Raw genomic sequence first — 19,109 nt, 5'->3', positions numbered from 1 at the left:
TCATCAAAGCTGAGTCAATCTTCAGCACCATCTAGTTAACCTATGTACATCATCGTCACGGAACCCATACGACAACACGTGCTCAAGCGACGGCGACGTCTATTTTACGACGGAACCCTAAAAATGTTATTTAGACGCGGGAAGGAGCGATTTTCAGCTTCCCCCTCTTTTCAGACTGAAGGAAGTATTTCGATATACGATTATATCGTCGGCAAGGTTATTATTTACATGTTTATTTTCTCACAAATAAAAAAATACAGAATATTTTTTTTATTGGTAAAAAAATTACCGCTGAGAAAATGTTATTTGGAATAAAAATTATTGGTAAGGAAATAAAGGTTTTTTTGATTAAGGTGAGATGTTTTATGTTTTGTGATGTTTTTCGCGTGGGAAAGTTAAGCTGTTTACTGTTTATTCTTGAACGCGTTTCCACAATTGAATTGGGAAGTATACGTACCTGAGTAATATTGCGTGGGATGACTCGTTTGTTATTTTTTTACGGAATTTTCGTCGCTCGAAGCAATATAAGACATTGGAATTTACTGGGTAATAATATTTATTCAACTGTATACCTTACATAAGTAAGAACTTCTCTGCCTCCTGCTTAACAAAAACATTTTTCCAAAAATATTAACATTTTTACTCCGAAAATTCCAAGACTAACATTAAGGCTGTCTTAATCACAGAAACACAGAATCATGCTTCCAAAATTCTACCTAATTCTCTTTTTCTGACAAGGGTGGGTGACTGGCCGAGTTAACTTGACCTCCCTACCTCCTCTGAGCCTAAGAACATTGCAATAAGATTGGGAGATCTTGGGAGGTGTTAAGGGATCTAAGTAAACTGGTCGAAAGTTACGTAAGGGGTCGCGAATGATAATAGTCTTTTGCCGTTATATTTCACACCTCGTAATGTTGTAGTGTAGGCAGTATTGTTTCTTGAAGTTATTATTGCGTCGTTTCCTTTGTCATTGCGTAGAATAAAGTAAATTGTTTAAGTGGTATCATTTTTTGTTTTTTTGAGATCTTACTTCAAGCGGTTGTTATTTTTGAAAGGTGACAGCTGTCCCTGTCTATCTTTTATATTTCAATTTTAAACTTTCTATGTTATGAAAATAAACGTTGTACTGACTATAAAGCTGTTAAGAAAACCAAAAGGTTTTCCAATAACCTGAAAACTTAGACCATGCTTACTGCTAGAATGAGCAGACGGTTAAAAAGGTTAAGGTTCGAAATAAAACGACAGATGGAGTGCCACAAACGTGTTTATTGACAAACCGTGGATTCGTCCGTAAGTATATTATGTACAGCGAGCTAAGCGTTCTGCTCAATAAATGGCCTGAAGTCAACAATATCGAGTTCAATAATATTGTGGTACATGTAGTCTTTTCTCTGGTTTGTACCAAGTCGAAATCTCTCGGGAATTTCATGGTACAAAAACTAAAAGTTGGTACAAGTGCTTTTTTATTGTAATGAAAGCGCATACATTTTTTATTCGAAGGATTTTGAAAATTTTATATAAATACATGTTTAATTGTAATATATTTACACGAATGAAATAAACACTTATTTATTCCGCATTTTTTCTATAAAATCAAAGATAAGCATAGTGTGAATGTTAATTTTGAATTTGATTTTTAGCGGATTACTAGACATTTTTTGTCACATATAGTATAGGAAATAAAAACTAAATCATAATGAGGCTGATATTTTTCATAGCCAATTTGCCACATTTTTATGGTTTCAATTTTGATCCTGTTGATGACATGTTTGTATAAAAAATTACACATTTTTAAAACGAATCCCTCGATATTGCTTGACAAAAGACCATTGACAGTTAGTTTTAATGACATTTATACAAATCACATAGTTAAGACCAATAGATAGATATAATTCGGTACAGTTAAGTTCATTACACTGATTTGCTTCCGACAAACTCAAAAAAAAAAATAACGCACTCTCGAAAATTTCCGGAAGAAAAATACGACTTTGGAAAACAAATTCTCGTTTTCTAAATACGACTATGGAAATCAGAACCAAAGTCGTTTTTTCGTCCCGGAAATTTTAGCTCATGAAACATTTTTAGTTTCCTGTATATATGTATCTTACAAACGTGTACAATTTAGCAATCCAAAATCATTTTGAATTGTATACAATGCTGCGTTCGTATACGTCAAAAATAAAATCATGTACCCATTTTATTTCACGATACTTCTTTCAGCAAAAATCTCACTCATGTTAAGGACTATCGCCATTCTTACAGTTTCTACCGTTATAAGAAAACGATTTAAGTAATAAACAAAAAAGAAGTTGACAGAATTACGCAAAAAACTAAAAGTAAAATTATAACATGAAAAGCATCACAAAATTTTGTTACTCGCCTATTATTTCCTTATCTAAAAAAAAACAAACTTAACTCATTAAAAAAAAGAAACAACAACTTGTATACTAAATATAATCACATTGACCCAATTAACCCATACCCTAGACAACACCTAAATTTTGAAAAATCGAAATTATTTCGAATGTACCTACTACAAATTAATTATTGGCAAAATGAAATTTAAAATTTTACTACAAACGAAACCTTATATTAAATCACTTGAATCTCGCTTTGGGTACATTATTAATTAATTACACATCCCTGTTAATAGGTATTCCAATTATGGAACATTCCAGAATAATCCATTTCTGGAATTTCCAAAGATACAATTTTTTAATTAATGTTAGTAAAGTGATGTTAGTATCGTATAATACAAACTCAAATTATAAGCCACACTTACGTGGCTATTTGGCCATATTTATGTTAAAATATGACATTAGTAATATGTTCACTAAAATTATTTTTTTAATGTACTCGAACTTAGAAGCTGAGATGAAAGTTCTTCTCTACATGACCGACTAATTTCGAACTACAGATTTGTAATTATGTTACATTATAACTGTCAAAATAGATAAACCGTCGCAGCGAATAAAAATAAAAACAAATGTATTGAAAATCATCGACAATCGACTAGTTTTGAAACCTAGAAATTAAAAGATAAAAACACTTGCATTATTTTATATTTGAAAAACTACCTAGTCATTATAAAACGAAGAATTTGAACAAAAACTAACATGTTGTTTTTTTATTAAAACAGAAAAAACTTTGCTGTTTTAAGACATTTTCAGAGTTTATATGATAGTTAAATGCAATAAATACGTTAAGATACAAACATAATACTTGAAGAAATGCGGCAATAATTTGCTTCTGCGTGATATACTGGAAGAGTGTGCATTGAAATAAAATTGTTTAAAACATTTTAATAAGTTCGTTTTATATTACCATTTTAGCTAGATGGTAAAAACATACTCATTAAAACATTTTTTTAAGTGTTCATATAAAGATCTTAACGTGCATTCCGTGTTTTTAATAGAAGAATTAATAAGATTATTATGCAGTTTAAATCCATAAAAGTAAGTTGACATTTAGTAATTAAAGTAGTAATCACAATTTGTTTATCCATTCTATAAAAAAATCACATTTTGATATGGTCACAAATACTCACTTAACTGGTTAAGAAATACAAAAATTACTATTCAATACGAAAATAATTGATGTTTACCAACCCTTTTGAATATAACTTGTAAAATTAATTATTACAAATATTTTTTTGGAAAAAAAAACTTGGCTAATTGAAAAGGCACACATTTGGACATGATAAAGGAACTTGGTTAGATATGATCAATTTGTGTCTATCTATAAATTTATCTATTTCCATATTGGGGTAAAAAAATATTTGCTTTAATAATTGTGTGTAGCGTGCTTTCAATATTTTAAATATATGTGAAAATCTTCAAAATTGTTGCCTTTCCTATCAACTCATTCAATTTCTATCATTTGGCTTTCAAAATTCAAATTATTTTATGAAGATATTGCTAACAATTACAATCTTGTGTGACATCATTTATAAGAAAGTATGTACAATTTTTATATTTTTTACAATGATAATCTACACCAATATAAGCCTAGGCACTTACGGCAAATATGTTTTGGCATATTCATTAATTCATATAATTTTACCACAAAACACATACTTTCACTTAGTTATTAGTTACATGTTGAAACCTGTACAATAGCTATGAACTAAAAGGAACGATGCCCACATTTTCAGTTAGAACAAAAACGTGAATCTTATAAGCTATTGTTATTCATACTACACCGACTTATTTCTAATTTAGACATTGACAATTTTTGTGGCACGTTGTTCGATCTTCGACGCTTGAAAAACAAATGAAACAATAATTATTATGTCCAAACCCAGGATCAAGCTACAAAATTATTTACCTATATAAAAATTCCAGAGAGAAAAATCACGCTGATTTCCATAGTCGTATTTACGTTTGACGGACAGCTCTCGTAAATAATTTTTAGGGATTTTTCTGTCCGGATTTTTTATTTTTTACTTTTTCCAAACGCCAACCACGAACGTCGTTCGGTATTTCAATTTTATTTAGAATTCTCACCACGAATTGACTCGAGAATTCTTCGTATAAAATTAGATTTTTTTAAATTCAAACTTTGAAGCGAGAGGATCTGATTAAGTAGAACGTGAAACGTGATAAAAGTGAGGGATAAAAACTCGTCTATTTTTCTTTTTTATTGTCACAAGGGATTGAAATTTGGTTCATTGCGAAGCACAATTACTATGCTAAGATTTTTACTTATATATTGACTTGTATGTCACAGCACGCTTTGATAGACACATTCGTGTCACATACGATCGGGTTAACATTTAAATCGATTGGAAATTCGAATTTTCGAAGTTAATTTTCCAATGAATTTAAAGTATTGAGCGTATGTAGTCTCTCACTAAAAGAAAGTGCTTATTGGTCTTAATTAAGTGTGCCCTGGGCACAAACTATCGAGCTCTAACCCGATATGTCAAACTCGAGGTAACCTCAAACGCACGTGTAATAACTAAAAAAAAACTTAATAAATTCTAAAGTACAAGTAAATTAAAATTAAAAAATGTACTTCCGCCTTGCACCTTCTTAAATGAGGGCAAATTTCACTTTGGATGTTGACTGTAAAAGTAGGTACCTATTATCTTTACTTTAAATACCGGCCACACTGAGTTTTTATTTGATAAACACAAACTAAAGGCTGTATGTATGGCGATGCTATCTTTTTTCAATTCAGTGCTTTCAACCTTTGCTATCTCTGACATTTTATCATTGTGTACAGACATTTAGATTTACAGAAGGGATTCATCTAGTAATTCGATCTACGTAATATAAGTACTCTACTTTCAATAGAAAACTGGAAAAATCAAAGAAAAAAATCTATGTAGTCTATTGAACACATAATATTATAACATGATTATTGTTTTTGTAGTTAGTAACTGTCTTAACAGGTCTTATTCTTATCCGTGACTTAGACGTATGAATTTTTTCACAGTTACTATAGTTACAGTCAACATCCAAAACCTCGATACCTTTACATCATTTTCGCACACCAGGCGTGAGAAAATAAGAACCTATTACAAAACTATGATATGCTAACATAATTGTTGATGGCTATAGAATTCACCTGATACTCTTGAAAGTATTATTATCCTATCTGACATACCAAGTAGCAGTCATTCAGTGATTGGAGCTTCATAAAATTAGGAACAGAAAATAGACCGCATTCAAAAAAAAGCAAACTACTAAAATCAAGCAACATCTCAAAAAGCAAACTAAAACCTACAGATATTCACAAAAGAATACTGAAAAACAATTAATTGAAGAAATTAATGAAGCTCCAACCATTACAGACGAACTGAAAGTGATGCAAAACACAAATGTTTAAAAAACTTACGCCTGGTGCCACAATATTCCGTTACCACACATAGCTGAGGATTGCTCGTCCTAAGACGTATTGTAAGTAAGTTGAGGCTATGAAGAAGGTATGGAGGATCAGGTATCTAAGATTGTCTTGCCTAACGATTCTAGCTAAGTGTGGGCCGCTGCCTTTGGTAGGGAATCGGCCCGTGCGGTAAAATTCTTCTAACATCTGGTCCTTTTCGACGAACCTGTCGTATAGCCATTGGGTCATGCCTTCAGTGTCTGCTGGTACCTGCAAGTAAAAAAAAAAAGATTCAAACTTGCCAATTATACTACTACTATAAAACTCACAATTTCAATAATTACTTGTTAAGTTTAAGTGTTTTCTGCATCTGTCTACTAATATTTTTTTGTTGTATGTGTTTCATTTCAGGCTAGGTTATAAATTACTTTACAAGTCATTTAAAAGGTATGAAACCCTTTTAGATTTATTTAGTACCTAAGTTTAGCTAAATGTGTAAAATATGATACTTTTTAAATGGTCATTTAGTACTGTACCCACGCTCTGTTACATATCGTACATTATAGCTTTATATTCAGTACTGGTCTTTTACTCGCTACATAATGAATCTTTAGAAAAAGCCTTTTCAGGGTAATCAAAAAGGTTCTTCTAAAGGCCCTGTAATGGCACATTTCGGAGTCGCCAAAAAGCTTTTTTATGCTAATTTTCAGAATAGTTCGTCGTTAAATTTAGGGTGAAGTAGAGCGTAATGATTAATTCGAAAAAAGTACGAAAAGGGATTTTATCGTTTGGGTTCTGACTGATATAGTTTCAAATGATCTTAAGGGATTGCTTTAAAATAAGAGAGAATTGTTTTAAAGCTAGGCACTGAAGATTAATGGCTCTTTTAGTAGTTTTTAGTTAGATCTACATAAATCTTCGGAGTTTTGAATGCCCATGTGTTTTCGACAGTAAAATGTTAAATCATTGTTCTAACCACAGCTTAGCACAGTTCAACCTTTTATTTAAATCATTTCGACACATTTTTTATTCAGAAAGACGTCTGTTCTTTGCTTTGCTTTTCTTCTAGAAGAATTCTTAAACAAAATTTTCCTACAGGACCAAGAATTCACCAGCTCAATAACCTACCTCACTACTAGGGTACAGCCTATAATGCAGATGGGTGGTGCACGCAGGTCTGATGCCGCACACCACATCCTGAAGATGCAGAGGAACCCGGTCAGGATAGGCGATGGTGACGTCTAGGATCCATTCGATGCTGTCCCCGACTTTGGAGTCAGCGATAAGATTAGAGTTGCTCTGGTTGAAGTTGTTATCTGTGAATAGGAATTTATGAATATTTTACTCAACTACATATAATGCAATAGGTACTCAGAATTCTGAGTATTGCATTCTATATTATTGAGTTGTTTTTATACATATAAACACACAAACCTTGTTAATTATGTTTACTAAGTTTTATTTAAAAAAACTTTATGCTTTTTAATACCTTTGTTAGATTCTCATAATAATTTAACTACCATCATATCAGCCAATTATCACCCACAACAACATGGGCTTTCCCCCAACGAACGCCAACTATCAATTACCTCTTAAATTATCTTATTTTCAAATGATAGCTGCAATACTTTTGTGATTGAAAAACCTGAACAACGCTGCTGATTCAATCTCCAAAACAACAGTCGGCAGTGGCCTGCATCCAGTACCTTATGAGCTTGGCAGATTGTTCGAACTAATATTATAGGAGTCATACATTACCTTTTTTCGAATCCTCTTTGGAAGTGCTAGCGCCTTGGTCCCTGTGCGGACCAACTTCTTCCATGATAACCTTCATAGCACCAGCGCGAGGTAGTGATACGTATTCCAATTTCGGCAGGTTGTTCTTTTCTGCAAACCTAGGTAAGAAGACGGGATATTTATAATTAGTTGAAGAACTATTCGGCTCAAATGGAAGTACTTTCACCATTATAGTAGTTAAAAATGAAAGGAAGCAGAGAAAAGGGAAACTAATATCACTCTTATGATTTTCATCATCAGCCTTTTTATTCTTGAGCACTGTTGAGTACAGGCCTCCTCTCACACGGAGAAGAAATGAGCGTTAAAATTTATACATAATTGTCTATTAAGGATATTTAAATAAGTACCTACATAATACGCTAGATATTCTCCTTACCTCTGACTGACTTCCCTCCTCTTGTGCAAGAATCCACCTTCTGGGAACAGAACGATGAACTGCCTCGCCAGCGGTATGTAGTACTTGTGGATGTGCTGCCTCAGGTCTTCTAGAGATTGCTCGCGTTTCGACTTGCCCTGCAGAAAAAGACAAAGGTTCTATTAGTCGATTGAAATATACAGTTCATGTTACAACTAGGATAAAGCATAGGATTGCATCTTATTTTTGCATGAGGCTACAACCGTTCCTGCCGGGGCTGCGGAATTTTTTGAAAGAGTTACCGCGGTCTTACATAAGGCGGTTTTTGTCTGTTAGAGACTGACACTCCCTTAAGCCGTAACCACAGCGGGATTTCCCATTAAAAAAGGCTGTATGAGTTACAAAATTTTCATTGTGATAAGATTGGTGATGCCACAGTTCACTTGCGAGATTTCGACTTCCAAATGATTTATTCGATCCAAATCGAATGCGACATTCATATACCTGCCCATCACAATAATAACGGTTATGCTCACCTTTAACCGTATCACGCACCTTCCAAAACCCTACCGTAGCCATGATTACATGTCATTTTTCCCCTCAAAGAAGGATCGTAGAAAAATGGCTCTCATGGTTCCATGCACCGTGTATAATTTGAGATAAATCGTTGGGCGCATATTTTAATATAAATTCCTATAACAATGTGGCACTATAGAGCTAAGACTCGGGGGCTGGTACAGTCGCCCGCACAATGCGTTAACTATTATCGTACTTTCATACGTCATTATCGGGATTGGTCGACGTGTTAGGGCTGGCAGTCCCAATGTAAGAATTAATTTTGTATTAATTATGCACAATTTGCATTATAATGAATGCTTTTAAAATATATATGGGTTTCAAAATATATGGGATGCTTTGATTTACAATAGGTATTTATTTAATTACTTAAGGATTGATCAACACTTCTTGTAGATGCAGTCAAACATTTTGAGAGGCATATTTTTCGTTTTTTAAGCTGATGAAAAAAAGTAATATAAATATTATCTGTAGTGATAAAAAGACCTATAATTTTATCAAAACCAGACAAAACAAGTTTCGCAGTTCATAAATATAATAAACAAGCTCAAGTTCATGATCGCCAACCCTACTCATAGGGGCACATCTAATGGATATTGTCGATATTGGCCCGCCGATGAGTGGGCAACTTTTCGACCACCCCTGATTGGACACAAGGGTCGACTAACGCGATGTTTTAATTAAACCCGCTGTTGTGTTTGTACTGAACATGGCCGCTCACGATTTCTGTTTGATAGAAAATATATAATATATTGTTTATTTTTTTGTGACGATAGTTTTTGTTGGCGATTGTACTTAATGTGGTTTTAAGGAGGTGAAGATTGATTAGTTACAAATCTTTGTGTACAGACCACCATGTTTTCTTCAATGTAAAACTCGTTTCAAAAACTAAAAAAAAATCACTAAACTACCTCTAAATTATATCGCTCGTATAGTCTTTTATGTTGCTGTACTTAAGTATGTTAGAATAGTTCATAGTTCATTCATATAATTGATTATCAATAACAAACTATACGCATTAAAATACATAGTAAGTTTGGAAAAAAAATACTAAGAAAGGCCAAAATGACGTAAAAATTACGTCTCAAACTTTAAACCAACTTCGACTCGCTCGAACAAACGTACAAACCCCCTTTTCCCCAGCCAACAATATGAACGTAGAACATCTACCAGTAAGACCTAGACTCAAGTTCCTTCAGAGTCCAGTAAGAACGCAAATCGTTCGTTCCCACGGGTGCAATGACCTGCACCGGGAACTATCCTCCGCGATCCGATCGGGAACCATCGGCAGGACTTTTGAAAACGCTAACGATCGTCCAATTGGGTTGCGGCTTTCCAATGTAGACGACACAGGGAAGACGACTACCAACTTATAAATCGTGGAAGTATAAAGATTTGAGTTTAGGCTTACAATCATGACGTCTTTTTAAAAATATTTTTTTATTTTAAATCGAAGATAAAATACACGAGATTTAGAACTTCGACGGGGATATCACGAATCACATATCACAAGATATTTATATGACAGTATTACTTGATATTTGACAATAATTGTGACACAATTCACATTGACTAACTTAGGTATTTTTTTCCATCACATTCCTTAGCCTAAACTACTCGTACTGCAGCGTTTTCTTTTTTTCTTCGTTTGTGTCGACAACAGTGGACAACGCTAAGATCGTGAGTCTCACAGCAGACGGAGCGTGCGTCACAGTTAGCAACGCTATCCGATACTTAACGTTTTTACAACAAATACTTCATTTGTATTGATTCCTTTAATAGTATTGCCTGCAATTTGCTGTTATTTCCCGATAATTTATAGAAATCATTGATTTTAAATACAAGTTTAAACGGTACTTTTGCGTTAAAAGGAGTCTTTTGTTTGTGTATTTCTCAACACACTGAAGCCCATGTTTTGTACGTTTTTAATTAGTTTTACAAGTTATAGATTCTGTAGAATATCTTAGTATTGCAAACGTTTTTGTTTTGTTTTTTTTTTTTAATACCTGTGAATGCATTTTTAGTAAAGTATACCTAACAACTTGGTTATGCAATGCAATGCAAGCGATGTTTTTCATAGGCAAAATCATCTAATTTTCTACAGATTATCAATCAAAGAAAATATTTTCAAAAACGAATAATTTCCGCGAGTATCTATACCGTTTGTACGTTTGTTATATCTATGCTTTGTTATAACAAACGTACAAACGGTCGTCAGTATATTAGCTGTGTTTAATTCAGCGCCGCATGTCTTTGACTGGGGGCTAATTAGTGGGCGCACTGTATGAAGCCTTGTATGTATGTATGTTTACTTATATGTAAAGGGTTTGTTCTATATTGGGGTTCATGGAAAGTAATGTCTGCTAATCTAGTAATATGTTTTTAGTCTCATAATATGCATGACATAATAATGAACTCCTAAGTGTGTTTAACTATATTTGGAAAAATCCTAGAGTTTTCGGAGCTTACATTATGCCCCCTAGCTGTGGTTTCACCTGTTTCCATACAAGGATTCTGATATAAGCTGTACATATAATTGCCAACTTTCATAAAAAATCCATGAAATAGTTTTAGCGTCAAAAAGCAACAAGCAAACCTACATACCTACATTAATCCTTACGAAAGTTCGCATCCATAACTTAAGTTTAGTTATTGACAATAACCTCTTTAACCTTACTATCAAATACACTACTGTATGTAAACAATTCAATTATACTTGGACCTTATAACTACCCCCAATTCATCGTCCTCCGAGCCTTTTCCCAACTATGTTGGGAAAAGTCCGGTTGCCAGTCTAACCGGATTCAGCTGAGTACCACAGTGCTTTAAAAGAAGCGACTGCCTATCTGGCCTCCCCAACCCAGTCACCCGGGCAACCCGATACCCCTTGGTTAGACTGGTGTCAGACTTACTGGCATCTGACTACCCGTAACGACTGCCAAGGATGTTCAATGACAGCCGGGACCTACAGTTTAACGTGCCATCCGAAACACAGTCATTGGTGTCTAAGATATACTTAGATGGTGTCTAAGATATACTTAGAAAGTTATAACTACCCCCAATTATAATTATAATATACTTAGCCTTTTGTCACAAGACTTACGAACCAGTAACTATAAAACAATACTACTCATTCACTCTTCTAACCACTACAAACTTCAACACGTTTTACACTTACGTGCACTCATTCTGAGTACCACAATTACTAACAGGATATCACATTACAACAGTTTGCACGAAACCGGGAACACCTTTTGTCTAACTTCTAATTGAACATGGCATGATGATAGGATAATATGCGAGCTGTGATGAATTGCATTTTGAGTGTAACGTTGAAAATAATTGGGTTTGACTACGGTTAGGCATAGTAGTAGGTACTACAATTTGTTGACTGTCAATGTTGATTATCAAAGCGCGAAAAGAAACGTCGTGTTATATAAAATAAGTCTTCAATACCTATATTGAGATTTACTATTAATCTAAGTATCATTTAATCTGTCCAAAACTACTTAAAAAGTAATGGAGACAACCCAAAAATAAATAAACCGACCCACAAAATATCGCATTACACAAACTACCAACAAGTAAATAAACCCACTCCTAATACGATTAAACAAAAAATCATATTACACGCTCGGCCAAAATTACCGGGACACACTTAAATATAATCCGCTTTCAGTAAACCGTCACAAGCTGAGCTTGTTAATCGCTCAAACTATTACAAGTCGGGAGCGAAGAAAGTATACACAAAACTGTGTCCAGGGAAATTCGTTAAAAGAAAAAAGTCTCGTTAGAAACGTCCAAGGAGCAGTAACGAGGGTATCTAGTTGAAAACTTTCGCATCGTTACCGCTACTACGGTGAGATAAGGGAAAAATCTTACTGTAGCGCTTACACTGGCGGTCATGTTAAGTGGTGATGTGGTTATTTTTTTGGGACTTTAATGAGTGGATTTTTTGGGGATTACTTTTCAAACAAGTTTTTAAAGGCTTTTCGTCGATTTTAAGGTTAAAACGTAATAATGGAGTACAATAAGCATAATTGTTCTATCAATTTACTACATAAAATTATTGTCTCAAAAGTCATCTAATTCACAGAAAAAAATCTTTTGAATAATGTAAAAAAATTTTTACTTCGTTTTAGGCTATAGGTAAATATTTTATTATTTTATGATCTTTAAAATATCTTCTTGATACAATGTTTATAGCAAGAAAAACTAATCCAAAAGCAAAAACCAACCTCAAACCTTTACAAAACTTTTTCCTCTACAAATCCATCCTCATTTAAAGTTGTTGCTACATTTTATCGGCTTGCAGTGTACCGCAGAACTTGCTACGTATGCCGTTCTCATAGAAAGCAAGCCTAATTACCTACGGCCGACTTCCCTCCTTTTCTATTTTTGTTTTAATTGCAACCGTAGTTTTTTCTTTAGTTCTTTCTGCAAAATTTTGTACTGTAGCACGCGATGTTCAGGTTAATATTTGTGGTTATATAGGTTTGGGTTCTTTGGTAATGTTAGGTGGGGTATGGAGGAATGCTGTAGTGGGTTGTAATTTTTAGTCGTGGAAATTTTGTTTTTCTTAAGGATTATTAAGGATTTTTGGGATATGTAATATTAATAATATTACCCATAGGTGGTAGTATCGAGTGTTGTAGTTGGGTTTTGGAATGGTTGCTACTGAAAACCAGCGTCAGCGGATGGACATGGCAGTAATATTATCATCCTGACATGCTGAGCATCTTGATGACTTACGGCACCGAATCGTGGTCTCTCACTATCGGCCTCATCTCAAAGCTCAAAGTCGCTCAACGAGCTATGGAGAGGGCTATGTTCGGTGTTTCTCTACGTGATCGAATCCGAAACGAGGAGATCCGTAGACGAACCAAAGTCACCGATATAGCCCACCGGATTAGCAAGTTGAAGTGGCAATGGGCAGGCCATATTGCTCGCAGAGCAGATGGCCGATGGGGCCGAAAAGTGCTGGAGTGGAGACCACGGACTAGCAAGCGCAGCGTAGGGCGTCCACCAACGAGGTGGACAGACGACCTTATAAAGGTCGCCGGAAGACGCTGGATGCAGGTCACATCCAACAGGTATCTGTGGAGATCAAAGGGGGAGGCCTATGTTCAGCAGTGGACGTCCTATGGCTGAGATGATGATGATGCTGAGCATACAGTACAAATTGAAAAAAAATATCTTTTGTGTTTTTGTTGGCATCAGATATGCAATCAAATAAAGATATTATCTTTGCTTTTTTCCAAAAACAATTGAATTGTAGTCAATGCAGGCGCTTGCTACAATCGAGAGTTACCTAAAAATAAACAAAAGGGTGGAATTAATTTCCCGTAATGGTTTATTCACCTACACGCGTTAATATGCAAGAGAGGTCACGGTCATGGTCGGTGCGTCCGCGCACCAACAGATATAACAAAGTGTAATTAGAAGGTCAATTGTCAAATTTTAGTTACAATCAATGTTTGTTTAATTTTTTCACACCAATTAAAATAAAATTGTTATTTCTTACTAATTTTCAAAAATGAAAAAGGTAGGTATACACATAACAGTAGTATACACATAACATTAAACGGCTAACAACTTTGAAATCAGTATTTTTTTCAGTTTTTAAGGTACCCTGACGCCTCTGTCTGTCTGTTTACTATAACCTCAAAAACTTGTAAGCATTTTCATGCAAAATTGTAAAGATTTTTTAGGTTAACATAATAATATAGGCGCCCCTGGTATCCATATACAAAAAGGTAAACATTTATAGAAAACCTTATTAAAATCTGTTCTAATTTAAACTTCTACTTTTTTTTGTATAATGACAATGTGCGCACGCGCATCGGAAGTGTCGACATTCGTCACTGACGCGTGCCTGAATACATTAGATTGAAATTCAAACAAATTATTTTATTCGTTGCTTGTTATACAAATGTAATACCTTATTAGTATGCCCCTTTAATTGATAGAAATAAGTTTTTGAATAAAATTGAAACATTACGTACATTAATGATGTGCGAATAAAGAGAAAACATTATTTTATTTGTTTGTACCGTAGAGGTCTAGACTACTGACCCATTACAAAAAATATTTCCCTGTTACGAAAATACACTTTCCACGGGTGACATGCACCATATTTTATTCGGGTACAGTTGGTAGTTTCCATGAGATGCAGGAGATACCACGACACCGCAGAAAACAGCTAGTAAACTACAAAAGAGATAATTAATTTACGAGTGCGGACCATAGTCGACAACTGAACTCTGTGGTCCCATAGAAAAAGCTAATACCACACGGCTTATTAGTAAGAAGACTAAAAACCATAACACCTCATAAATAAACCCACCTGTGCCCCTATAACACATACCTACATATAATTTCAAGGAACATATAACATCCATCGCAACTGTTCAGGAAATACGCTTCGTTGAGCAGCACGTGCTGCGCGGGCGCCGGTCAAACGCACATTGTTCTATATGGTGAGGTTTTGTATAGGTGGCGTTGTTGGGATATAGCGAAGCGATAATTTAAAAAATATGTTTTTTTTTGTGGATTACGCGCGGTGTGGTTGCGTAACCCACAAAAATACATATTTTTCATTAATATCAAATGATGTTATTTTTTCAAACCTGCGCAAAGGAGCTTATTTATAGGTATTTAGGCATATTTTATTTTAAACTTACCTACTACTTTGCAAGGTATGTATTACTCACATAAAACTTCTTGAATCACTATAGCTAATGTTAATAAATATAAAATTCTAACGGCGGTTACCAGTAATATACTGTCAAATTCCACAAAAAATCTCCAAACACCGCCCGACCCAGGAAAGAAAACTAACATATCCAAAACCACATGTGTTATGTAGTTCCAACATAACGTGAAATCTCTAAAACTACTCGACCTATTCCACATTTTTCACTAATTAGAGGCCACATTAGTCCTGACTGCAAACCTTTTAGTATTTTTAATGCTCTCCTATACATATAACCCAAGCGAGGCCGTATGCAGAGCCTTGTATCTTACATAATTTAAACCTTTTACGCGGCACTTAGATACATAATTGCTCACGTCTTTCCAATAAATAATTTTATCGCGTGATATATTTTCATAGCTTTACGTTCAAGTAGGACATAGAATTAAAATATACGGTTCGTTGGTTTGTGTTGATCGTAAGAAGACATATAGCTTTCATTAATATGGCCTGTTGAAAAATGTAAGTGAATTTACTTCTTATCTATACGGTTCTTGCGTATGGGATTGAAATTGAGGTGTTGAGATTAATTTGTTCTAATGTAAATATTCTGGACAATGCGGAAATAGTAGGGGAGAACTATCGCATATAAGTATGATAGTGCAGAGTCCGAAGCTATGAAGAAAGACTACTCTTAGGCCATCATTGCCTTTACCTTTTTAGTCCGAAAATAGTTTTCGGAAACAAAAATGGCTACAACTAATATTTAGATAACAAAGTTTTCGACTGCCTTTTCATCACACAAAAAAAAATCCAATACCCAATTTCGTACCACAAATATGTAGAACGACTGTAACAGAAAACTAGATAGGCTACCACTATCAATTCCGGACTACAAAAAGAGTGGTCGAAAAAACTAATGAAAAATCCTTTCATCTGTTCGCCAGTAGCGATGGTTGTGGTCAGGAAATGAAGACCGCAAACTTTGCCCCAATTTGTTGTACGAATGGGAATAGTGATGTACGCTGCACGGTGAAATACGGGATTGCGACCGCGGGAATGGGAACGGGATTTTGTGCTTTATCTAAAAAAAATATCGGTGGATTTGGCAGGTCATCTTTATTAGTTTGCATTATCATATTTTTGTAGTATTATAATTATGAATTAATTTTACATACAATTCACCTGTGAATCAATTTAATCAGTATAAGAAATACATACCTAGGAAGGTTAGGCACAGTCTATAATTACTATATTATGCTGCTAGGTATATTAAAAGCATTATTTACAAAACTAGATAGAAAAGTAACATCATGATCTATCAACACTCTTGAAAATGGAACAACCACCTTGAAAATGTTCTTAGAATCCCGGGCTACGCACATCACTAGTAAAGGCCACTGTCCATAGTTGGAAGTTGTACCCTTGGAGGAAATTAACCAGAGGCCGGGATATTTTCGTGGCCCGTCTTTATTTCTTCTCTGTTTTGTGTAAGTCCGCGTTATTTTGTCTTACACACAATGATATCTTGATTACGTAAGAGATACAGATAGCACTAAGAATGGATAGATAGTTTTAAGGGTTCTTGAAGGTATAGGATTTTTTTCTTTTACTATGTTGCTTTGCTTAGTTGTTTCAAAGTGTTTATATTTTAATAGTGTCAATATGTAATTACCAACATCATGTTGATTTTTTTATAAAACCTGCACTTTTGGACAGCCATATTCGGATGCAAGCTTCGCATGCTGTTTTCAGAAAAAGGTTTTACTATCAAACATTTTAAAATTACTACAAAATTCATTCAACCCCTATTAAAAACTTCAAAGCATTTAAAAAACTAGCAACTATCACCATGTGAGGGGTCACCCCCATGGACTTCCCTTCGGTAACAGTACACCAACCTAGTGGAGAATTACCATCGTTAAGGCATGTGTACCGGTGCGTGAACTAGATAATTGGGCACAGTCATACGGCATCAGCATCGAGTGTCCTCCCTGATGGACATATGGGTCACTCTGGAGTATACATAGTAGCTAATTTTTACACGAGTTAGTTATTGCCTAGTTAAGAATTACCATCGAAGATAGTCGAGTCTGGTCACTTGATTATATGCTAAGCTGCGACATTTTTGGCCAAAAAAATAATTAGCTTTTTGTTGCTTTTTTAGTTCATTATCTGTGTCCTTTCTTTTAGTAGTTTTAGTTTGTTTTTATACTGGCCAATAAAATATTTTTCTTACTTCTTGCTTTCTTTCATCGTTAAGGTATGTGTACTGGTACATGAACGAGATAATTGGGCACAGTCATACGGCATCAGCATCGAGTGTCCTCCCTGATGGACATATGGGTCACTCTGGAGTAGCTGATATGGGATGTCAATTTTTAAACAACTTGTTTAGACAGCGTATTTGCCAACGATAGTATGAATAAACTGGCTATTTTCGCTGTTTCTTGAATCCGAGGGGAATCACTTCACGTTATCACATAAAAGCCTATTAATGTCTACGTGAATGAATAAGACAATAACCCATTAAAACTTTTACGTTGCAAATGTAAGTATAGTATTGACAAGATTTTATAGCCACTAGCTTGCTCACTAGTTAAGTATTGTCTTATCTATCATTCATCATACGTCTATGAACAGTGATTGCATTTTTCATTTCACAAGAAATCGCATTTATCTCTCTCACGATAGTTCGTTAGCCAGTTAGCAAGATACCAGCTAATTTTGAAAAGCGAATTTCCAGAAATTATCAAACTGAATTTCCAGGTGTTATGATGCTTGTTTGTTTTTCTGCGAATTGGAAAATGTGAATGCTTTATTCAAGTTTTCTGCGAATCGTAGTCAAAACTCCCACTCGGTATTATAGAACTGTCAAGTTAAATTGGTATGGCTGTCGCATAAAATATCCAATCCATTATATTCTCAAGGTTTACTTAGAATTGAGTTATATTTTATGCCTATGAGGTATTATGTTATTGTAAAGTTACGTGTCGTAAGAATTAGGAAATCCATGACGGACAAGCTTTAACATCGAGAGTAAGTAGGGGTAGGTCAATAATTTTGGCAGAATTCTTGGTAGACAACGTAAAAAGAGACAATTACTATGTAAAACGTTTCTTCACATAATTCTTGTATAAAGTTACTATCAACAATCACCACGAGTACATCCCAACATTCAAGCTTAATGATCAACAAAAACATAGACACATTTGGTCAGCTGGCAAACCATACATACAAGGTAATGCGTCCACAATCCGTACATTGGCTACCGCGGCTCATATTGAAATTACGCACGTAATCCGCCTGTGGCGGTCGCATTTCACTTATTATTTGTACGTTATGACGTTGAGTCGTATTTGGTAATAATGTGAGGTATAAGCTATCTGTAATGTATATGTGAGGTATCGCTTCGAAAAACTGTCTGATGAATTTCTCTTGCGTCCGTAAGTCCATTCTTAAATTATAAAGATGAAGAGTTTGTTTATGTTAACACGCTAATCTCAGCAAAAAATAACCAATTTGAAAAGTTCTTTCAGTATTAGATAGCCTACCTACCAAGAAAAGGTATAGACTACTTTTTCTCCGAGTGCGCGGAATAGTTTCTACGTGATGCGGGTCTTCATAACTCAATTCATTGTCCAAACAGAAACAATAACTACATTTTTAACCCAAAAATTCCACACATTACAAACCAACATTTAAAAAACCCAACCATGCCCAAACGAAGCAAATTAAAAAAGGCACCCTTTCAAATTCGCAATTAGTTATACAAAACTGTTCGTCGTCCCTAACTGACGGTTAGCGGTAGATGACCGACCGGTGACTTGCACGTGAACTCATTACTAAATGAATGTT

At 34.6% G+C, this 19,109-nt stretch overlaps 1 protein-coding gene across 1 annotated transcript in view; it reads right to left on the bottom strand.

Moving 5' to 3' along the window:
* Positions 1-1,246: 1,246 nt before the first annotated feature.
* Positions 1,247-19,109, bottom strand: part of LOC110369850 (acyl-CoA:lysophosphatidylglycerol acyltransferase 1) — a 236,573-nt gene continuing 218,710 nt past the window's right edge. The window contains exons 5-8 of the mRNA XM_064038707.1: positions 8,003-8,139; positions 7,588-7,724; positions 6,958-7,145; positions 1,247-6,099 (exon numbers count right to left, since the gene is read on the bottom strand). Coding sequence (XP_063894777.1) covers positions 5,863-6,099; positions 6,958-7,145; positions 7,588-7,724; positions 8,003-8,139 — 699 coding nt within the window. The 3' untranslated portion in view covers positions 1,247-5,862. The remainder of the gene's footprint in view (positions 6,100-6,957; positions 7,146-7,587; positions 7,725-8,002; positions 8,140-19,109) is intronic.

The sequence above is a fragment of the Helicoverpa armigera genome, chromosome 16, assembly GCF_030705265.1.
Source record: "Helicoverpa armigera isolate CAAS_96S chromosome 16, ASM3070526v1, whole genome shotgun sequence".
Classification (NCBI taxonomy): Eukaryota; Metazoa; Arthropoda; class Insecta; order Lepidoptera; family Noctuidae; genus Helicoverpa; species Helicoverpa armigera.
Note: the sequence above shows the minus strand (reverse complement) of the source record. Positions and strands in the feature narration are given on the sequence as shown.